Here is a 23,594-nt window from a genome sequence, read left to right as displayed (position 1 = left end):
GCACCTGTTAACTGGATAAACACCTTGTCTGGTCATTTTCAAAGTTAAAAACTTTAATTTTTTTCATTTTTTAATTATTTTGGTACTGGGGATTGAACCCAGGGATGTATAACCACTGAGATACATCCCTAGCCCTTTTTATATTGAGACAGGGTCTTGTTAAATTGCCTAGGGCCTCACTGCTGACCTTGAACTTGGTGATTCTCCGTCCTCAGCCTCCTAAGTCGCTGGGATTACAGGCATGCAGCACTGTGTGGCAAGGTTAAAAACTTTTAAAGCAAAGTCGACCTTGGTATAAAACACTGGTCAGATAGATGCTGTTACCTCCTTAAACATCCTTCTCTTCCTCATACACAGTGATGACCATGGTTCTGCTCGTAGTTGTGAAATATGCTTATTTTGGCATCTTCATTCAAAACAAAACAAATAATTCTACCCTATAGGTAAAATCTGACTTTTAGTGCTGTCCATCTCCTATTAATAAGTCCCCCCAACCCAGACTTGGGCTGTAATTTGATGTTGTGCTTCCCCTTTTGAGAACATGTTCTCTCTAAACTTTTCTAAAATGTCTGTCTTTAGTGCTTCCCCACAGTGTTTCAGTTTGGCCCATGATGGTGAAATATTTCAGGTTCCCCTATTTCATTTTTTCCCTTTTGGTTGTTGTATGCCATGGGGTTCTCTTTTATGCCTTTCATACCTGATCTTTCCTTCTAGCTTTTTTTTTTCTTTTGGATTTCTTTTTAAAGATCTCTCCATCATTATGGTTTCTCTTCTACTACCTGCTCACCCTCAGCTTAGCTGCTATTTTCACCATTTTAACGTTATTGCTCTCCCATTAGTCTCTTCTCTTCTTGGTTTCCCCTGTTCTGTAGCGTGGTGATTTTGTCTGGCTACATGCTTTCTGCTGCCAGCTTGTTGGATTAATTTCCTTCTATCTCGGTCAGTCCTTTTGCTTCCATATGCATGTGCCTCCTAAATTGAAAGTTTCATTTACATTTTTTCAGTCAAGCTTATTGGCTTTTTTTTTTTTTTTTTTTGGTACCAGGACTGAACCCAGGCCAGGGTTGCTTAACCACTGAGCCACATCCCCAGCCCTTTTGTTATTTTGTTTAGAGGGTCTTGCTAAGTTGCTTAGGGCCTTGCTAAGTTGCTGGGGATGACTTTGAACTCGCAATCCTCCTGCCTCAGTCTCCCGAGCCACTGGGATTACAGGCGTGCATCACTGCGCCTGACCAAACTTATTGCTTTGTGTTGGTGTAATCATGTGCTCTCCTTTGTCCTCACCACGTGTTGGATTTGACTTTTTTTGAGTTACTCCCTGAAAAGTGGGGATAGCTCACGATGGTCCCACTGCCTTCCAGGCAGTGACCATCATTTGATTCTTGGGCCATGCAGCTGTTCATTTCTTAGCAATTACATGATTGTGACATCTGGGAAAATCCTTTGAGATATTTCATATCTTTGTGCCTTTGCTTCCTGGGTCATTTGGGATTACCAGGTTTCTTCCAAGTTCCTTTTAAGAACTTTGTCTTTGATGTTATGGTTCCCATAAGAGAGAACAAGTAAGCATGTGAGCTTGTGTGCACACATGCATGCGCGCACACGTGCTCACACGCACGATTGTGGGTGCTTCAAGTGAAAGCAAGCTGGCATGAAAGTGCACCAGCAGAACCTACCAAATGTGGCATGTAGTGTGTCTGTAAGGTTTTCCCATTTTGCTCACCTCCCTGAATAGTTTATGGTTAAGTAGTTATTAACTTGATAGGACATGATGCTGCAAAGCCAAACCCTATGTCTACTGAATCAGAATGTCTGGGACCAAGACCTATGAATTGGTATTTGGAACAAGCCCTTCAGTGATTCTGGCTTGGGAAACATTGGTTTACATTGACCTGTTCCTTAGTGCTACATTAGACATTCACTTGGCTTTCTCTCTGACTAGACCACAAGGATATTGCCTTCTTATGCACTTAGGTCAGTGTTCTTCTGTCTGTTTCTACCCCTCCCTTCATCTGCAAAAGCTACTGTATTTTTTACTTTTTTCAGTGCTGGGAATGGAACCCAGGGTCTTACATGCTAGGGAAGTGCTCTACTACTGAGCTGCATGCCCAAACCAAGGCTACTGTTAATTAGTAACAGTGAGCTTTAGATGGGCAGGAGTGTTGTTCTGACAAAATAATGACAAATTTGGGAGGTACAGATTTAAGAGAATGCTCCATCTTCAGGATCTTGTGAAAATGGGAGTATCCAATATCAGTTTTGCTCTCTAGGTAGTCATAAAATGTGTATTTTGGACACGCTTCATTTTAACTTGGTTTTCCTTTTTTGTTTGGCCTAAAAACTCTATCTAGGGTACAGTTTGTATATTGATCTGTTTTCAAATGCTGGGATTCCTCCTCTTATTTCTGTCCCAGACCCTATATACTGCTAATCCTCTTTAAACAGAACAAAAACATACCTGAGAATGAAAACTCCATGGTTACTGACACATATACTGCCCACAGATATTTAGGTAGCAGCTAAAACTTGGACTTCTTGTTGAAATTCATCTTATGCTGACAATGGCCCCATCCATTGCCTGAGATTTCTAATGCTTCAAAAAGAAAAAAAAAATGAAAAAGTACCTGGTGTATCAGCCAACAAGCTGAGCTGTTGTTTCTTAATCTGGGGATATTCCAAGATAGTCTAAGAAATAATAAAAACTTCATTAACCGGGATGTTCAGGGAATGGGGTCCTTGCTAAAATGTTTTCTAAAATTTGCTAACTCACATAACTGTCTTAGTAACATTAAACAATAATTTTTAGAAAAAGGTAAAAAATCATGACTCTTGTACACATATAAAAATGAACGTGTGTTAAAGATTTTATTTTACTCATTAATCAACAAGGGAACCACCAGACAGATGTTATAGCCAGTTCAAAGAAAAAGTCAAAGAGCACAAATTTATCTGGAGCAAAGGAATGGAATTGCAATGGAGGCAAAACTGTTTTTTCCACAGTGGGGAAGGAAGTCAATCCAAACTCTGTGGGACAAGGCAGAGTTTGCATATCCATCAGTTACCTGCAATTTATAGAGGCGCAAAATAGCTCAAAGATGATGAACAGAGGCAGAAATCAGGCTGCTCCAAGAAGGTGTGCTATAGATAACTAAAAGCTTTTTAAAAAAATAGTAAGCAAGCATGGTGGATGCTTTTTTTGCCCTGGTTGATTTTTATGTCTTCTTATTTCTCAGTGTTATCACCTCAAATCTCATCCAGAATTCACTTCCACATAACATGCATTTCCTGAATGCTTACTATGTGTAAGGTGTTACAGAGGAACCAAAGACAAAGGAAGATGACATTTCTTACCTTGAGTAGCTGATTGTCTGGTGGGAGAGACAGACGTGCCAATACCCCCAACTGATCACTCTACAGAGGAGAATCGGTGCTGGACTAGAGGTAGGAATTAAATGTTGGGAAGAACCAGAGAGGAACGAGTTAACTGATCAAGGGCCTGGGCTGGGGGAACTGCATGATGACACTTAAGCTAGGCCTTGAGGGATGACAGAGGAAGAGGGGACCCAGGGAAAGGCCATTTTAGAGTGAGGAAGCAGCAGAGTCCTGAAGTTAGATGGTCTTCTTAGGGAAGAGGGTGGCAAGGGTGGCAGGGAGATAGCAGGACGTTATAGAAGAGAGACTAGAGAGGAGCTTTGAGACCAGATCCTGAGGGCCCTGAAGGCTGTGCAAAGAATACGGGCTTGATTCTGATGGCTTTTGATGAGGGAGGGGAAAGCCTGATCAAACTGGTGCTTTAGAAGATGAATTGATTGTAGAATCAAGAGATGGGAGGCTGAGGGAGCAGTTAAGAGGCTACTGTAGTATTCCTGGGGAGAGATGATGAGGGCCTTCACCAGGGTAGTGGCAAGAGGGGTAGAAGGAGAGGAGAGGGGTGGCATTATCCAGGCTTGACTCCTGATTGGATCTGGGCAGTAGGAGAGAGAAGGAGTTGAAGAAATTTCCAGGCTTGGGAACAGTAGTGCTATTAACTAAGATAGGAAATGTGATGCACACTGGGCATGGGGGATGGGGAGCAAGTTTATGGGAACAGATAATGAGTCTGGTTTGAGACCCATTGGGCTTGAGGGGCTCAGTGGACATGCAATTAACAGTGAGCTGCTGGCAGCTAAGAATTCTGCTTTGGACCTATGGAGAGAGGTCAGGACTAGAGATACAGACGTGGGAGTCATCAGCACACCCGGGAGTGACTGGAAACAGATCTTATAGCTGAGAGCGAAGGGGCAAGGTTGATGTACACATGCAGGGAGAGAGAGGTGGTGGGGGAGAACCAGAAAAAGATGGCTGGGAAGAAGTGGGTGGAGAAAGATGAGACAGGGAGACTTAAGGTAGAGGTATGGGGACAGAGTGGATGGGGGCAGCAAGAGAGGGAGAAAAGGAAGGAGGAGGAGAGAATAAAGGAGAGAGCCTGAGGGAACTGGGGAAGGGGAGATAAAGCAAGGGAAAGGCTGGGAAGGGAGAGAAATTTGGAGGAGAGGGGACTGTGCCCAGAGAGATGAGATGAGGGGGAGAGAGATTAAGAGCAGGAAGAGAAAGGTGAGGAAGAGGAGGAATTAGAGTGAAATAGGGAAGAGAGATTGAGAGGGAAGGGAGAAGGAAGACAGGAGGAGATAGGAAGAGAGAGGAGAGGAGCCTTGGAAAACAGGTAGGTAAAGAAATGGTGGTAGTGGTGAGGAGAGACGGAGAGCAAGGTGAGGACTAGACCTCAGTGAATGCCCAAGTTTGGCAGGGGAGTAGCAGGAAAGAAGGACCCTAGAGAAGCCAGCTGGAACAGGACCAGAAAATCCCGGGGAGGGCGAAGTATAAAGAAAAGGGGCAAGGGCAACTGTGTCTCATGGCTGGTGCAGACATGGGGATAGGAGGAGGCCCAGGAAGGGAATGGGTGGATACATCTCTCTCATCCTCTCTCCCCACCTCCCTCCCTCCGGTCCAGCCACACCAGTGTCCCAGCTCTTCCTTGACTTAGCAGGCAGCCTGCTGCCATAGGACACTCATTCCCCTCCGTGGAATGCTCTTCTCCCAAATATATACATTATTTGTTCCTCTACCTCCTTCAGGTTGTTGAAATGTTTCTTAGCAAGGCCTACCCTGATCACCCTATTTCAAATCTCCATTTACTCACACACACCCTACACTGTCCCCATGCCCATAAGTCCGTGTTGTAGACCTAACAACATGCTGTGACTAGAATGATTAAACATGCTTTTTGTCCATCTAGTCCTAGAATGTAAACACCCCAAGCCAGGCCCAGTGGCACATGACTGCAATCGTAGTAACTTGGGAGGCTGAGGCAGGAAGATTGTAAGTTCTAGGCCATACAGGCAACTTAGCAAGATCCTATCTCAAAATAAAAAAATAAAATGGACTGGGGATATAGCTCAGTGATAAAGGCCCCTGGGTTCAATCCCTAGTACCAACAAAACATAAAAGAATATAAGCACCCTGCAGGCAGGGATTTTGATCTGTCTGTTATTTGTTGAGTCCCCAGTACCTAGGTCAGTGCTGGCACATGGAGCTCAGTAGATATTTGTTTGAGTGAATAAGTGAATTATGAAAAAAAGGATAAATGGAGCAAATCCCTGGTGTAACTGCCCTTTACTAAAATTTACTTCTTTGGAAAGTGGGAAACAACAGAAAATTCTAATCACTGTAAGGTTCTGTTCAGCTGAACTTTGTTGGGTAAGGGTTTTAGCTAATAAGTTGAAGGGTTTTGAGACAAGCTTATTGGATAAAGCTCTGTTTCTTGATACCTTGTTTTTTCTAGAAGGTGAATTGACTGTGTGCCATGATTGTCAACAGCAAGAACTGAGCCCTGGATGGTGAAAGGAGTGGTAGGACATGGGAATGGCAGACTAATAGGAAGGGCCAAGGAGAGAAATGTGTGGGGTTTTTTTTCCCTCTGAGGCACAGGGGATTCGAACCCCGGTCCTTGTGCATGCTAGGCGAGTGCTCTCCAAGAGGAGTCATTCCTTCAGCTCCAAATGTGTGGTTTTTGATGGAACTTTGTTGGTGTGTGTGTTTGCCTGTTTGTTGTCACAGCACAAGGAGTATTACACCTGGTTTGGAGGGAGGGGAGCCTCTTGCCACGTTCAATAGATGCATTATGCTCAACTGGGAGGCAGAAGAGAGTACTTTTGAAGGACTTAGAAAGCATATGTATTCTTTGGAGATCTTAAAGCTTAAATTGGCTGCATCACTCAAATCCTTCAGTACCCATGGTTTAGAGAGAAGATAAGAAAAAGACCCCCAGTCATCTTTCTGTGTGCTCGCTGCTCATGTGTAGGTATGCCCTTCTAATTGTAGTTGCTTAAGCTAAGTACATGCAGAAAAATATACTGTCATCTCATTTGTCTACAGTAGATTGAATTTTCCTCGAACACTCAAGCATGTATGTCTTTGAAGATAATTTAAAAATCACTCTAGGTGATTAACAGTGTCCTCATCTCCAACCTAAAACGTATGGATTCCTGGAAAGCTGGTTTGTTCTTGTCTCTATTTGGACTTTTGTTTTCCATAGCAGGCTGACTCGCGAGAGACTGCTTTAACATTTTGATACTATAATTACCTTTATTTAAACATTTCTGTTTAAGAGGTAGGTAAAGCAGCTGCTCTTGTTCTGAGTTTTGACTTTTGGGGATTCTTTTTTCACCAGGGGGAGTGGCCACAGCAGGTCCTAGCTGGTGGTGAGTGGCTGTCATGATCTCTACAGCACCGCTCTACAGCGGCGTGCACAACTGGACCAGTTCTGACCGGATTCGCATGTGTGGCATCAACGAGGAGAGGTGAGGAGACTACCACGGTGGCTGCTGCCAGCCTTCAGTGAGCAGTACCTGGTCACAGGGAGGTAGCCGCATGTAATATGTCCTGGGGAGGAGACTCTTGCTTATTTCTAATTTTCCTGAGATGGGCTGGGGTTGGGACTGTGGGAGTGACCTGCCCTGTCATTCTGTCCCTCTTCGGATAAAGGTAAGGAGGTCAGCAGATGAACTTTGTTAGCTACTCCTTGTCTACTCATTAAGAACTGTCAGATTGTAGAAGAAAGGGGAAGCCCAGGTGATTGCAGTTTTTATTTCCTATGTCAAAGTTTGGTGCTCAAGGATAAGTGTAAGGTATTTTCAATCCTTGACCTAGGACTGGATGAAAGGTGGTTTCATTGAGTGGTTTTTTTTACTAGGAATTGATAGTGGGTGTTCTTGTGACCAGTGCTTTCCTGCCTTATGAAGCTAACAAAGATTTACAGTGAGTTCCCTATGAAGTATCAAAGGGAGATTAGACTACCAAATAGTCGTTTTGTTTTGTTTTGTTTTGTTTTGCTTTGGTACCAGGGATTGAACCCAGGGGTGTTTAACTACTGAGCCACATCCCCAGCCCTTTTTATTTTTTATTTTGAGGCAGAGTCTCACTAGGTTGCTTAGGGGCCTTTCTAAGTTGCTGAGGCTGGCCTTGAACTTGCGATCCTCTTCCCTCAACCTCCAGAGTCACTGGTGTTACAGGCATGTGCCACCACGTCCCGTGAGACTGCTGAATGTTTTTAACACAAAATTGAGTGTTACTGGGCTGGGGCTGTAGCTCAGTGGCAGAATGCTTGCCTAGCATGTGTGAGGTACTGGGTTTGATCTTCAGCACCACATAAAAATAAACAAATAAAATAAAGGCACTCTGTCCATCTACAAATACAAAAATAAATTTTTAAAAATCGAGTGTTAATGATCTTGTGTATTTTCAGTTTTCTGTTCATCAGAATATTTGGTTGACCAAGATTGGCGTAGCCTGATCATGCCCCATACCGAGGGCACCCAAAATGACCTTTAGATTTTATATTTGACTTTTTTAACCCTTGGCCAAAGAGCTATCTGTGATAGCTGTAAGACCTCTTCCATTTTATGAGAAGGCTTGGCTCCTCCATAGTTGGTGGTGTTTTGCTGCCATTTCAATCCACTGATGCTTTAAATTCAGATATATCAGATAAATCACCTAGAACACAGACTTGTCCAGGGATTCAAGATCTGGCATTTCTTGGGTGAATCTAAGAAGTATTTGTGTTCAGGGCCATTCTGGGAGTATTGGTAATTTTGAGGGGAAAAAGAATGTCTCTGAGCCTAGTGGTGCACGCCTGTAATCCCAGCAGCTCAGGAGGCTGAGGCAGGAGGATTGCAAGTTGAAAGCCAGCCTCAGCAACTTAGCGAGGACCTAAGCAATTTAGTGAAACCCTGTCTCTAAATAAAATATAAAAAGGCTAGGCATGTGGCTCAGTGGTTAATAAGCACCCCAAGGTTCAATCCATGGTACTAAAAAAAAAAAAAAAGAATTAATGTCTTTGTTTTTATCTGCTTCTTTGTGGTGCTGGGGATGGAACCCAGGGCCTTGGAATGCTAAGCATGCACTCTACCACTGAGCCACACCACCTGCACTGTGTTTTTAATCTGCTTTTTTCTTCTGCTACTAACTGGAAAAGTGTGCACTTGTCTGAGGTTAAAGTTAGGAGAATAGCCCTTTTTATTTTCTTAAGCCATTAGTGCCTGTAAGCTTAATGTTCTCCATACCAAGGAATAAGTTAGAGATGGACTTAAAAGGAATTTAATTTAGAATCCAAAAGTCAAGACCAAGGAAAATAAGACAGAATTCTTCTGAGAGGCAGCAGAAGAAAGGTATTTTCCTTGCATATGAGGTATGCTATTAGATAATCTGTAAGAGATGATCTATGGCAAGGCAGGGTGGTGGCGTTCGTTGATTTCTGTGAGTATTTACTGGCAGGTTATGTTGATCTTTTTAAAGTAGTTGTTACTTTGATGCAGAGATGTGGACCAGAGCCTTCAAAAAACCAGTAGAGCCAGACGTGGTGGTGCATGCCTCTAATCTTAGTGATTCTGGCAGCTGAGGCAGGAGGAACCCAAGTTGAAGGTCAGCCTGAGACACTTAATTTTTCTTAATAAAATTTAAAAAAGGGGTCTGGGGAATATAGTTCAGTGACAGAGTACTCCTGGGTTCTATCCCCAGTACCACAAAAGAATACTAAACAGTGAAACTTGATTCACTGTCCACTGTACATCCCCACCATGAAAGGAGCAGAAAGTGGACTGAAAATCTGATTTTCCCTTCTTACGGACCTTTCTTGGGATGTTGAATTACCAAATATGCCATGTGGTTAAGATGGCCTTTTAAGCGTTGTCCCTTCTGATCTCATCCACCCTTTATTGTCACCTTCTCACCACAGTCTAGACTGTGCTACACCTGATTTCCAAAATGTGATCTCACCTTATTAAAAAGCCATCTTCCTCCACCCTTTTCGATAAGCAGAACTTAGAAATTTGGGATATAAAACTGCACCTCAGGGTTAACTGTCAAAGTTATGCTGTAGAAACCTGTATGGCTTCACCAGTTGCAGTTGAAGACCTGAGAACGGGACGTGGGCTTTCTGCTGGCCCCATGTGGCCAGCTATAGTCAAACCCCCAGCTAAATCTGCTTGCTTGCTTGCTTCCTTTCTAACATTACTTCATTCCTTCGTTCAATAAACATCTATTAACACAACGAGAGCAAACCAGTAGTCATGGTGTGTTGATGGTGAGTGCTATAGAGTGGCTTGTACTGGTCCTATGGGAGTCTAGATGCAAGAGTGACAAACTTCCTGGGGAATAAGGGAAGGCAGTGCCATCTGAACCCAGGCTAGAGGGATGAGTAGGAGTTGGAGGTGAGGACTGATATTTCCCTGGAACAATAAGAAAGGGTAGTGTGTTTGGAGAAGGCTCTGGCTGGAGTGAAGGTGGTGTTTGATGGGTGGTGAAACTGGAGGCTGGGAAAGTTTGCAGGGTCTGGGTAGTAATGAGCCTCGGGCTTGCTGGGTCGTACATTTCTCTTATGAGAAGTCCAGGTCCAACAGGAATGGATAAAGATCTGGTTCAACAGTGGTGCTACCCCCTAAGAATTAGGAAAATGGCCCTGAGAGGTCATGGCCATTTCTGAAGTTCAGTAAAGCCTTGAGCATACCAGCCCAGTGTCCTCTGGTGGGAAGAAACAGGAGGATTGATTGTCAGTTCTGACTAAAGGCTTCTTTGACTCCTGCTTCCCACTCACCTGCATCCTCTTAACCTGGCTCAGTTAACCTAGCTCATCCCAGGACCCCATCCCCTATAAACCAGGTTCATCTCTCAATGGAAAAGTTCAAACGTTCACTCAGCTTTGCACTCCCCTCTCCTCAAGAGGACTAGAGCTGTGGCCATGCAACATTTTCCCAGAGCCTTGGGGGCCAGCACTCGGGTGGGTATGGCTGCTTCTGCTGCCACTGCTACTTTCTCAGCTTCTAGTCCTGGCTTTTCAGTTCTCTGCTGGCTGCTTGCTAGTGAGAGTGGGGTTTCTGCTTTCAAGTGTGATTTCAGGCGGGGTGGGAGCCCAGCAAGGGGGGTGAACATGTAGATTGCTCCCCTTTGTATGGTCAGGAGGGGAAAGAATGTAAATAAATGGTGCCTTCCCTTGTGGGGTTGGCGAAGGGGGGCTGCTGCTAGTTTCCCCTCGCCACCACCAACATCCTCCCCCCAAGTCATCCCTGGCAAGTCTAGTTGGAACATGCTTCCCCTGGCCCAAGGCTGGGTATAGGTCTTGCTTTTCTGGTCTCTCAGGAGTTGCTGTGAAAATATGTTTTCCCTTTCCCTCAGGCCCTCCCTTCCTCCCCTTCCTCAAGACTCCCCGGACTGCCTCAAAAGCCCTTGCCTTAAAATCATTTCTGTTTGTTACCAACAGTCATTTCCAGCAGTGGAACCCTCCCACTTCTGCCAGCCTAGCGGCCTTTTAAAGGGGACAAGCCTTTCCCCCTCGATTAGCCCTTTCTGGAGCCCTGAAAAGATGGGGAGAGGCCTGCGGTGATCCCCCTTGCCTTTTTTGCTTCTCTTGCCCCAGGTACAATTTGGGAGCCCCTGTTGCAGTGGGTGGGAGGGATTTATTAGCAGGACAGTCCCCCTTCTTGTTGGGGTTGGCTGCAGGCGCCCTGACTGCCCTTTGGCTAGGGTGTCTGATGAAGTGGGGGCTGGCTTCTACAAGGCCTGTCTTGGAGCTCAAGTGAAGCTCCAAAGAAGAGGTATGAACCCAAATGTGGTCATTTCCCCAGGGGCATGCAGAGCAGTCCTATGCTTTGTCCACCCAGCTGCGACATTTATGTTGGGGCTTTATTCTTTGACCAGCCCTCCTCCTTGGCCACACCCACCCAGGCTTCTGCCCCAGTTGTCCTCCGTAGGGCAGGGGTAGTATGTTCTCAGTGTTATACCAAACTTTGGGCATTTGTCTTCTCTTCAACTTCACCTTTCCAGTCTGATCCTCCCCCGCAACCCTGTCAGGATGTACCATTTTCTTAGATTCTTACCTGAAAATTGGAAAAAACATAATGAGCTGGTGGGGGTACAGTTGAGTTTTCCTCCTTCAGGACCCAGCTCTCTGGCCTTGAGCCCTTCCCCTGGAGTATACCAAGCTGAACTTGGGATCTGTGGTCTTGAGAGCCTCCTGTTGGGATGGGAGAGAATGTGTTGGTGCTGAGAGGTTGAAGGGAGAGTAGGGGGTTGCCAGGGGATGGGGGGTAGGCTGTGAGTAGAAGAAGGAGAGAAGGGAGGGCACTGGCTAGAGCTGGGCAGAACCCTAGAGGAAAAGAAGTAGTGTCCTTAAAGTGCCTCTCAGCACCCAGTGATCTGGTGGCCTTGAATCAGTATCATTGCACTTGCTGGTAAATGAGTATTGGCTCTAGGCAGGTTCATCAGGTGAGCAGGTGATGATTCAGATTTAGACTGGACCTGCAAACATGATGGGGGTGGGGATTTGTTTTAGAAAAGGATTATCTATTTGGTATCTTCAGCCAGCTTCCCTTATAGTCTTGAAATAAGATCATATGTGAAAGAAAAACATGCCTTTTGAGGCCTGCAGTGACTCACATCTCTCTCCCCTTTGGGCAGTGTCCGTATATCCCGGATGGTCACCTTGACTGGTAAGCTCTAGGGAAAAGGTGAAAGTTGGAGATACTCCACATTCCTGGCAAGAGCCCTAGAAAATAGGATAAGCAGCCCAAAGTGGGGAGTCTAGTCAGACTGGACTCCTTTGTAGGAACTTGCAAAGTTGAGTGTGGAGATTCTACTTTGCATCCTGGACGCGCACCCCCTCCCCTCCGCATTACTTGCAGTGGCCCTTAAGCCACCACGGGAAGTGAGACAGGAAGGTTTTATGGGAACTCAGGCAGGCATAGAACCTTCTGGGTAAGAAGTGGTGGCTCCAAGACTGAGCCTCTTGTCCCTCTCTGGTTTTGTCTCCCATGCCAGAAGAGCACCTCTTTCTGATGAGGAGTCCACGACAGGTGACTGCCAGCACTTTGGGTCTCAGGAGTTTTGTGTCAGCAGCAGTTTTTCCAAGGTAAGGGGCTATGTGGTGCCATACACCATCCGGCAAAAGGTTGGAACTGAGCTGCCTGGCAGTATGCCCAGCTTGCTATCCCAAGAAGGGGAGCAGGAAGGAACAGGGTATATCCTGGGAGTTGCTATAGGTGGGACAGAGATTGGCCAGCTGCCCCTGGCTTCTGCCAAGACCTACTTGGTTGAGTAGCAGAGAGGAGCAGAAGTTGCCTCTCAGGGGCCTCAGGACACTTGCACCAACCATAGGGAGCTTGCTAAGATGGACATGCTGTTCTATCATTGCAGGTGGAGCTCACAGCAGTTGGAAGTGGCAGCAATGCCCGGGGGGCAGACCCAGATGGTAGTGCGACAGAAAAACTTGGACACAAGCCAGAAGACCAGCCTGATGATCCCCAGCCAAAAATGGACTATGCTGGGAATGCAACAGAGGCTGAGGGCCTCCTGGTGCCACTGAGCAGCCCCGGAGACGGGCTTAAGCTGCCCACTCCTGACAGCGCAGAGGCTGGCAATAACAGGGCTGACTGCTCCTGGACTCCCCTCTGCACCCAAATGAGCAAACAGGTTGACTGCTCACCAGCTGGCGTAAAGGCCTTGGACTCTCGGCACGGTGTTGGAGACAAGAACACTTTCATTTTGGCAACTCTGGGAACTGGAGTCCCCGTGGAGGGGACCCTGCCTCTGGTTACCACTAACTTCAGTCCACTGCCGGCCCCTATCTGTCCTGCACCTGGTTCGGCCTCTGTCCCCCCATCTGTTCCAGATCCATTCCAGGTTCCCCTCTCCGTTCCAGCCCCGGTACCCCATTCTGGACTAGTACCGGTTCAAGTTGCCACCTCCGTTCCGGCTCCTTCCCCTCCCCTAGCGCCAGTCCCAGCTCTGGCTCCAGCGCCACCCTCAGTGCCCACTCTCATTTCTGATTCGAACCCTCTTTCTGTCTCGGCCTCAGTCTTGGTGCCTGTACCAGCATCTGCTCCCCCCTCAGGCCCGGTTCCCCTGTCGGCTCCTGCTCCTACTCCTCTCTCGGTCCCAGTTTCAGCACCACCCTTGGCTCTGATTCAGGCTCCTGTGCCTCCTTCAGCTCCCACCTTGGTCCTTGCTCCTGTCCCCACTCCAGTTCTGGCTCCCATGCCAGCATCCACGCCTCCAGCAGCCCCTGCCCCTCCATCTGTGCCGATGCCCACCCCAGCCCCATCCTCCGGCCCGCCTTCTACCCCTACCCTTATTCCTGCCTTTGCTCCTACACCAGTGCCTGCACCCACTCCGGCCCCAATCTTCACTCCAGCCCCCACGCCCATGCCGGCTGCCACACCAACTGCCATCCCCACCTCGGCACCCATCCCGGCCTCCTTCAGTTTGAGTCGAGTGTGTTTTCCTGCAGCTCAGGCACCAGCTATGCAAAAAGTCCCCCTGTCCTTTCAGCCAGGGACAGTGCTGACCCCGAGCCAGCCGCTAGTATACATCCCACCTCCAAGCTGTGGGCAACCGCTTAGTGTGGCCACACTGCCAACTACCCTGGGGGTCTCGTCCACTCTTACGCTCCCTGTCCTGCCGTCCTACCTGCAGGACAGGTGTCTCCCAGGCGTGCTGGCCTCCCCAGAGCTCCGGTCCTACCCATATGCATTCTCTGTGGCCCGGCCTCTGACTTCGGATTCTAAGCTGGTCTCTCTGGAGGTGAATAGGCTCCCCTGCACTTCCCCATCTGGCAGTACCACCACCCAGCCTGCATCTGATGGGGCCCCTGGGCCTTTGGCAGATACCTCCCTTGCCACTGCTTCTGCCAAGGTGCTTCCAACTCCACAGCCTTTGCTGCCAGCCCCCAGCGGGAGCTCAGCCCCACCACACCCTGCCAAGATGTCAGGTGGCACTGAGCAACAAACAGAAGGGACTTCCGTTACCTTCTCTCCCCTCAAGTCGCCTCCACAGCTGGAGCGAGAGATGGCCTCTCCGCCCGAGTGCAGTGAGATGCCCCTTGACCTCTCCTCCAAGTCCAACCGTCAGAAACTTCCATTGCCGAACCAGCGCAAAACACCTCCCATGCCCGTGTTGACCCCTGTGCACACCAGCAGCAAGGCCCTCCTCTCCACAGTCCTGTCTAGGTCTCAGCGCACAACCCAGGCTGCTGGCAGCAATGTCACCTCCTGCTTGGGCTCCACTTCCTCACCCTTCGTCATCTTTCCTGAGATCGTGAGGAATGGTGACCCAAGCACCTGGGTAAAAAACTCAACTGCGCTGATCAGCACCATTCCTGGCACCTATGTGGGAGTGGCCAACCCAGTGCCTGCATCCCTGCTGCTGAACAAAGACCCGAACTTGGGTCTCAATCGAGACCCCCGCCATCTCCCCAAGCAAGAGCCCATCTCCATTATTGATCAAGGAGAGCCCAAGAGCACTGGTGCCACATGTGGTAAGAAGGGCAGCCAGTCTGGTGCTGAGGGACAGCCAAGCACAGTCAAAACACGTTATACCCCAGCCCGCATTGCCCCTGGGCTGCCAGGGTGCCAAACCAAGGAGCTCTCTTTGTGGAAACCTACAGGGCCGGCAAATATTTATCCACGGTGTTCAGTCAATGGGAAACCCACCAGCACTCAGGTCCTGCCTGTTGGCTGGTCACCATACCACCAGGCATCTCTGCTTTCCATTGGCATTTCCAGTGCCGGGCAGCTGACCCCCAGTCAGGGAGTGCCAATCAGGCCCACCAGCGTTGTTTCTGAGTTTTCTGGTGTGCCATCTCTTGGCTCCAGTGAAACTGTGCATGGACTTCCCGAGGGGCAGCCACGGCCTGGGGGTCCTTTTGCTCCAGAGCAGGACACTGTCACAAAAAACAAAACTTGCCGGATTGCTGCCAAGCCTTATGAAGAACAAGTTAACCCTGTCCTTCTGACTCTCAGTCCTCAGACAGGGACCCTGGCACTGTCTGTTCAGTCTAGTAGTGGGGACATTAGAGTAAATCAGGGGACTGAGGAATCAGAGAGCCACCTCTGCTCTGATAGCACTCCTAAGATGGAAGGCCCCCAGGCGGCTTGTGGCTTGAAGCTGGCAGGAGACACGAAGCCTAAGAACCAAGTGCTGGCCACCTACATGTCCCACGAGCTGGTCCTGGCCGCCCCCCAGAACCTGCGCAACATGCCCGAGCTGCCTTTGCTACCTCATGACGGCCACCCCCAGGAGCTCATCTTGGATGTGGTACCGGGCAGCAAGAGGGGCTCCAGCACAGAGCTTTCGCAGCTTGGAAGCCAGGTGGATCTAGGGCGGGTGAAAATGGAGGAGGTGGATGGTGATGTGGTCTTCAATCTAGCCACCTGCTTCCGGGCCGATAGCCTTCCAGCACCTCCCCAGCGGGGCCAGGCTGAAGCACGGCCTAAGGCCGGGCAGGCTCGAGTGAAACGGGAAAGTGTTGGGGTCTTTGCTTGCAAGAACAAGTGGCAGCCAGATGAAGTGCCAGAATCTCTGCCACCAAAGAAGATGAAGTGTGGCAAAGAGAAGGAAGGCGAGGAGCAGCAGCAGCAGCCACAAGCCAAGCCCACAGTTCGGAGTTCTCTGGGATCCAAGGTAAGTGCCAGTGGCCAGGCTCAAGTCAAGGGTGGGCCAGGACCCTGCCAGTCTGCTTCGCTCTGCAGATCTCAACTGCATTTGATTCCTACCCCATGGCACCGTGTTCCTGAGTGGCTGTGTGAACTGTGGTGATTGGAGCACTTTGGTAAAGGGGATAATTTCCCGCTGTCCCCTTTCTAAGTCATGTTGTCTTTACATGGTGTTTTTGTCTGGGGCAGGGCAGGCTTGTATTTTGTGGGAGGTAGGAATGATTCCATCCCAGGGGCTAGGGAAGCTGTTGTCCCAAACGAGGTTGGCAAGCAGAAGAAGGTATTGATGAGGGAGCCCAATTACTGACAAGGCTTTTCCCTGAATGACCATTCTTCCTTGTCCTTTGACAAGAAGACTGACTACTGGCCTCGAGAACTGGGGGCCCAGGGAGGGAAAGGGCCTTTTACAGGGCTGTTCTTTGTGCCCTCAGGGAGCCTGCTTAGGATTTGCTTGGAGTCATGTGGGGTCAGAGCCCATTTGGCTTCCATGCTAATCCACTGGTTTGCTATCCCTTTTAAGCTTGAGGTGGCAGCTTTGGGTTTTGGCATGTTGAGAAGTTAGTTGGTGAGCAAGGCAGATGCTGTGGGAAGAAGCAGACTTCTAGGCAAAAAGGTGGACCAGGATCTCTTGACTTGAGTCCTTGGGTTCTCTGGAGGAGATCCAGAGGCCACTGGTGATCCAAGGAGATTCTTAAAACAGTTGAGGACAGATTTCATTCTACATGTGGAGCAATTTGAAGTTGTATTAATAAGCCTTCAGATTGGATGTTGATATACACTAAGGGACAGATTTCTAGTCAGGGCACCATGAATTTATTGATGGCACCAGTTCTTAGTCAATTTTAGACCATAGACTGCTTTGAGAAGTTGATAAGAGCAGTGGACCTTGTCCCCAGAAATAGGACCTCAGGACTTTGCCAATGATTTCAGGGGGTTCATAGACCCACCCCCTCCCCAAAGCCTACACATAGACTCCTAGGGACCCCTGGAATGGAGATTGGGTGGGTTTTCCTCAGTGATCTCACATCCACCCCCTCTATGTCAGAGACAAAGTAGAAACATAGATCCTAATGTAGTAAGGTGTATAACATTTGATTAGGCTAACTGCAGTCTTCCCTTGTTGGAGGTACTAACAATAATGATAATAATAATTTTTGTCATTCGAGTCGTTCCTCTTGAACTCTCATTATATACCAAGTGTTTTCTAATTTAATCCTTCCAACAACCCTCTGAGGTGAATGCTACACTAAATTTACAAGTAAATTACTGCAGCTACTACTTTATGGCAGAACTAGAACTCAAACTCTGGTATTTTTGGCCCCAGAGTCCATGTTCTTCTTCAGCTATGCCACACTGTCTTCTGCTCTCTTTATTTGGAATCAGTTTACTGAATGTTTAATGAGTGTTTGAATGTTTATGAGTGTTGAATGACTATCATAGGTCAGTTCTTCACAGACAGTGGGAATACATCTTTAGGGGATACTCTAATAGATTGGTGAAGAATGTGCCCTCTGAGGCCAGATACAGAGCCTGAGTTTGAATTTTGGCCTCACCTCTTCCCAGCTATGTGATATTGGTTAAGACTGACCTTCAGTTTCCTCATCTGTGCAATGAGTCAATAGTATTATTAGGGTTGTTGTGAAGATTAAATGAGATAATGATATGGAATATTCAGAATAGGCAAAATCCATAGAGATAGAAAATAGATTAGTGGTTGCCCAGTGCTGGGGAAGAATGGGGAATTGGGGGTGTAACTGATTAATGGATTGGGGTTTCCATTCAGGGTGATGAGAAAGTTCCAGAACTAGGTGTAAGTGGTGATGGTTATAAAATTCTGTAACTAAGCTGAAAAAAATTCAATTATACACATAAATAAGTGAGTTATATGATATATCTCAAAGCTGTTAAGAAAAGATTAAATGAGGTGATAACACAAGTGCTTAAAACAGTACCCATGCTGGGTATGTAGCTAAGTGGTAGACCACTTGCCTAGCACGTATGAGACCCTGAGTTTGATCCTCAGTCCTGCAATAAAAAAACAGTACCTGTAACATAGTAAGCACTCAGGTAATATTGGTGGCTACTGTTGTTAGTATTAACAAACAAAATAGACATATTCTCTGCTCTCATAGAGCTTACATGTTGCCCATGACTCAATGACAGGCAGGTACACCCCTTCTTATATGAGATGAACTGTTCAGTGGCCCACTGACAAATGCTGAGGGCAGAGAATAAAGTTACAGGATTGCAGGGTGAACAGAAAGCACCCCTTTCCAACTGTCTGTGACCATTTACAAAATGTCTATTTTTCAGGAGAGCAAATAGCTTAAATCTTTCTTTTGTTTCATTTTTGCTGAGAAAGAAGCCATTGGTAAGCAAACTAAGATCTGGCATTAATTTGAAACAGCTCCTTTCAGGGGATGGCCAAGAGGATGGTCTGCTATGCCTGTATCACCTGCCCAGCATCTCTCAAATCCTCAAGGGCCTTCTGGATCATCAGCAAAGAGAGTTGTGCCTCATTTGATACTGGTTTATTTTACTGTCTTCTCATTCTTTGGAAAATTCTTTGGAAAATATTTCAAAACTCTGTTAACCGGAACATTCATCTTATGTGATCTTACTGTCCTCCTGACTTTTCCCCTAAGTTGGAGTGCACAATGTATTTTTACTTTCACTGCTTCCCTTGCACAAGGTACAGGCAGAAATCCTTTCTAGATGTTCTGTTTTACTTGTTTTTGTCTATCTTAGGAAGTAAAAGTTAATGATCTGTACTGAAAGAGCCAGCTAAAAATGATATTCAGAAATAAATAGGACATGTTCAAATTTATGTGCATTTAACTTTATTCCCCCTGACTTTAAATAGTTTTTCCCCAACCATACCTGAAGGTCAGATTTTAAGCAGCTGTTCCCCATCTTTGTCTTTCCTTCCCAATTCTTCTCCTAACACTTGGGTTTGTAGGAACTAGCAGCAAGCAAAGGGAAAAACTGAACTTGAATTTCAAGCTCAGCCCTCTGCTGAATTTTAAGAAGCAGGACAAGTTCGTGGGATGGGGGCGTTCTTGGAATCTGATGGATATTGGGGATTCCCTGTGCCTGGAGAATTGAGACACACCCCAAATACTTTCTCAGTAAGATATATGCTGTCCCCTTAGCTAGAGCTAGATGATGATAAACTTCTAGAAGGTGAGACAGATCTGCTCAGGGTGAAAACTCTTCTTTTCCTCCTAAAACTTCTTTCATTTTTCAAATGACGTGCTTATTCTGTATTCCCTACATGCCCTATTTTCTCTCTCTCTCTCTCTCCCTTCCTTCCTTTCCTCCCCCCTCTTTCTTTTTCCTTTCTTCTTTTTTTTGGGAGCGGGTACTGGAGATTGAACCACTGAACTATGTCCCCAATCCTTTTATTTTTTTATGTTGAGACAGGGTCTTGCTAAGTTCCTGAGGCTGGCCTTGAACTTGTGATCCTTCTACTCTAGTCTCTTGAGTCACTAAGATTACAGGTGTGTGCCACTGTGCCTCATGCCCTATTTCTTGGTTAGTGGCACACAGAAATGTCAGTTTATAAGAATCTGACTATTAGACTAAGAGTGTCACTGTAGCATGTAAGGACAGCCATGGTGCATGTGCAATGTCCCAGAAATAGGTGGGAGTTGGGGCTGAACAAAAGCAACTGAGGAAGTGAGCAGTGAGAGCTGATGTGAGGAGCCCAGGTGGGGGCCAGAAGCCCTGGGTCTCAATCCCAGCAGGTCTTAGTCCCAGCTCCTCATCTTTTTCACTGCAAGCACAACTGAGCCAACTCACAAGGTGGCCTGCTACATGGCAGTGAGTCCACACTGGGCTGTGTGTCGCCCTAGAAAAGTCATTTAACCTCTAATCTTGAAGCCTCAGTTTCCTCATCTGCTCACTGGGGATAGCTTCTTCTGTCAGTGTCCTTGGGAAGATAAAATTAGATCATAGACATGAGAGCCTTTTGCAAGGTTGAAAGTGCTGCTGAGTATAAAGTGGCATTATTAAACAGGCCTGGATCTTAAAATTGTTTCAGAAATTATGGGAAAATGGGAATTTCTCCTGTGCCATGTTCTTGCTTTAGTTGAATCTGTTTTCTGGTATTAATTCTCACATGAAAATAGACAGTTTCTCTTGACTTGGCCCTTATTGAGAATTATTTTCAGTCATTGGTGTCAATACCATACACAATGTTGTCTGAACAATGTAGTCACCCAGCTTGCAGAAGAGGAATTTTTGTTTAATGCCCATCATTCCATTGGTGTTTGGGTATAGAGAATATGGGACCTGACTTTGCACCTTTTAAAATGACGTTGGGTGTGTGTTCAGTGGCTTGTCAGCACCGATTCTGTAGAACTCTTTAAAGTGATGGGGTGTGGATGCCTATGGGGACCAGCAAGAGCACTAGATTCAGTCAAGGAGAGCCTCTGTAGCCCACTGGGGTCCCTGTCCCCTGCCCACCCCCACCCTGGGCAGCTCATGTTCGTGTGTCAGAAATGGGTGCTTGGCTCAACCCTGGGAGAACTTTCTTAAGCAAAACTGACCTCAGACCTGACTCTCTCTACCTCTTTACAGTGCCGGAAGCCTCCCAGTGACCCCCAGGAACCCACCAAGAAAAGCCCCAGGGGGGCTTCAGATTCAGGAAAAGAGCACAATGGAGTCAGGGGAAAGCACAAGCACCGGAAGCCAACAAAGCCAGAGTCCCAGTCTCCAGGAAAACGAGCTGATGGCCATGAGGAAGGTAGGCCCCAGAGGCCCCAGCTTTCTGGGCTGGTCTGCAGAGGGAGCCCTGTGGCATGTTGGTAGGGGAGAAGGAACTCAGAGACTGGAAGAGTGAACCTTTACTATGGGATAGAGATATAATTGATATCTCTGACATCAAAGATGAGAGGGGAGGGAGAAGGGGTGTTTTCTGCCCCTCACATTAAAAATCAGCACATTCCAAAGGCCCAAGGAAGTGATTTGCAGACAAACAGATGGCAGTCCTATAGCAGAGTAGCCAGCCCATTTCTCTGCAGTGTGTCTAGGCTTGAGGAAGAAACAGGCTTAGGAAGATTTGGACAAAATTATTAGAACCCCCATTAGACAGCAGAATTGGGGTTCATCATACTGTTCTCTCTACCTTTGGGTATATTGGAAAACTTCCATTTTACAAAGATAGAAACCAATTGCTAGCTCACTAGCTGGAAGGGTTTAGAGACATCCTAAGCCTTCATTATCATTTATGGACACACAGGATGTTTGGGGGTGGGGGAAGTGTGTACGAGATCTGTGTGCTCTGTCATAGATGGTCAGGGAGAGTCGCCCAGGCATTCGTGACCACAGCAGTCCCTTTTCATGGCCTTGTCCATCTGACATGACCTGCCTCTTCTAGGCTGCTCTTATACAGCAGCTTTCTTCGGTTGACCGCCCCCTGCTCCTGTCTTCCCACCTCACTCAGTGCTTTATGGTTCATCAAGGTTGCCCTTCTCTGGGGAGTGGTCCAGCTCAGTTATAACTTACTGGAGGTGCAGAGTCTTCAAGTCATAGGGACAGCTGCGTCTTCTTTCTGGCATGCTGTTGAATTGATTGTGTGCACTGCCTTTTTTGGTATCAGCAAAAATGACATAACTCCACTTTCAAAAACTACTGGGAAAAACTCCTTCCTTAAAAGAGATAGGTATGTGATAGCAGTGTAAGGGGAGCTAATAGGGATAGCCCTGGGTAACCGTAAGGTCAATATGAACCTCCACCTTGATTTTCCCACCTGAGCTTCTTAGGTGGGTTTTTCAAGTTTTAGATTCTGACTATGATGTTTCTGCCTCTGCCCCGAAACCACACTTAACTCCAGGTTCCTTGGAGAAGAAAGCAAAGAGCAGTTTTCGTGATTTCATCCCAGTGGTTCTGAGCACCCGAACACGCAGTCAGTCTGGTGAGTGAGACCAAGGTTGTGGTCCATCTTGGCATCTTCTGTGAACAGAGAGGTAGACATCTGGTTGAGTGATTTTTGCCATTGACCCAGGTGGAAAGTTGGGAATTTGCTTCACTGGGCTAAAATGCCAGGTTCCTTGGAGACACAAGAGAGCCCTGGATAGAGTCAGGAAGCACTGCCCATGGTTTTAGGACTATTCGCTTAGCTTTTCAGAGCAGGGATGACATCTGTTTTGGGGAGCCAAGGGCGGAAAGAGGAGAAAGGCCTGTGCCACGCAGAAAAGCTGATTCTACTCAGCTTTGGCATCTCATGATTATTGGGCCTCATCTTCGGTACAGACATATAACCTTTGGACCTGGGTCTTATTACCTGATGTGACAGGCATCATCAAAATTGGAAAGGCCATTGAGTTGTCAGGGTCTTCATAATCACTTTTGGTACCCTGAATTTGTGTTGGTCAATCCCCAGGGTCTAATAAAGAATCCTTCCCAGCCTGTACTCTCTTCTGCTGGCTCCATGTTGGTACACAGGGCCGGAGATGGTTGCCCTGCTTCCCCGCTTCACCCAGATTTCCATGCAAATTGGATGGAATGGGGAAGCAGGGCACACTGTAAACTCAATGGTCTGACATTCTGTTAAAGAACACCTCAGCACATGGTGAGCACGGAGGTAATTGGGGCTTATAATGATGGTCTGGAGGTCTCACGCAATCCCAGAATACCCTCTGATTCATCAGAGAGCGATTACATTACTGCTAGTCCCATTTTCATGTTAAACACATTGTAGCGTATTTGATTCTTTGAAAATTGGGGATCCCTGTATGATTTCTGTGGTGATGCTGTATTAACCAGAATATTAGATTAACCAGAACACTTTGGTTCCCTGCCTGGTCCATATAATGGAAAGTTTACTGGAGAGCTGTTGTCTTAAGCACTGTGAACCACTTGAAACTTGGGTCAAGGTCAACTCTGTTCCTCTTGAACCATTTCTTTCTTCTACTGCCCTTGCTGGGGTCCTGGGACTGTCAAGTTAACAGCTGGGCCTTGAGAGAAAGATGGTAGAGTCTCACAGTTGCTTCCCAAGAAGGTGTCAGATCTCCTGTAGTGCGAAACCAGGCCAATTTAAGACTGCACTTTTGTTGTTAGCAGAGTTGAAGGAAAGAGTGAGTAGAGAAAATGGCCTCTTGGCAATGTGGCCCAGAAGGACCAGAAGGTACCATCCATCCTGGGGTGGCTGTAAGCAAAGGGAGGAGTGTTGTGTGGGGGGAGAGGCCTGGGAGAAAGCCCCACCCCTGAACTCTTGGCAGCTTGCTGGGAGGTGGGGTCAGCTTAAGGGAAGAGAGCCTTGCTACATTACATTTGTCACAGGAAAGGGACTCCTTGCTTTGCTTTTCCTGAGACTTCTTTTATGGTGGTCTGCTTGTCCAGGGTGGCTCTGTCAGTGAGATTGGTGGGGCCACAGACTGAGCAGGGGGTGCTTCCAGTTGTCCTCCTTCACCCTCTACTCAGCCCCCATTTCCCAATCAGTGGGGACCTGTAGCTCTCTCTTGCCCTTCACACAATGCTTGGCACCTTATAAGCAGGAAGCAAGAGTTTGTGAAGTCAATTCAAGTGACACAGCACTGTGGATGAGTAAAGGTGTGTGTGCTTAATACTTGA

At 47.2% G+C, this 23,594-nt stretch overlaps 1 protein-coding gene across 10 annotated transcripts in view; it reads left to right on the top strand.

The window, feature by feature from the left end:
* The window catches only part of BCORL1 (BCL6 corepressor like 1), a 67,395-nt gene that overhangs the window by 15,197 nt on the left and 28,604 nt on the right, over positions 1-23,594 (top strand). For 6 of the 10 annotated variants that reach the window (XM_079123332.1, XM_079123328.1, XM_079123334.1 and 3 more), the window contains 5 exons: positions 6,710-6,839; positions 12,349-12,439; positions 12,724-15,987; positions 20,601-20,766; positions 21,856-21,936. In XM_079123332.1, the coding sequence (XP_078979458.1) occupies positions 6,754-6,839; positions 12,349-12,439; positions 12,724-15,987; positions 20,601-20,766; positions 21,856-21,936 (3,688 nt within the window). In that variant the 5' untranslated portion in view covers positions 6,710-6,753. Of the gene's footprint in view, positions 1-3,233; positions 3,442-6,100; positions 6,341-6,708; positions 6,840-7,231; positions 7,297-12,348; positions 12,440-12,723; positions 15,988-20,600; positions 20,767-21,855; positions 21,937-23,594 lie in introns of those variants that run through there. The other 4 variants (XM_079123329.1, XM_079123327.1, XM_079123333.1 and 1 more) reach the window with 3 other exon arrangements.

The sequence above is a fragment of the Sciurus vulgaris genome, assembly GCF_902686455.1.
Source record: "Sciurus vulgaris genome assembly, chromosome: X".
NCBI lineage: Eukaryota > Metazoa > Chordata > Mammalia > Rodentia > Sciuridae > Sciurus > Sciurus vulgaris.
Note: the sequence above shows the minus strand (reverse complement) of the source record. Positions and strands in the feature narration are given on the sequence as shown.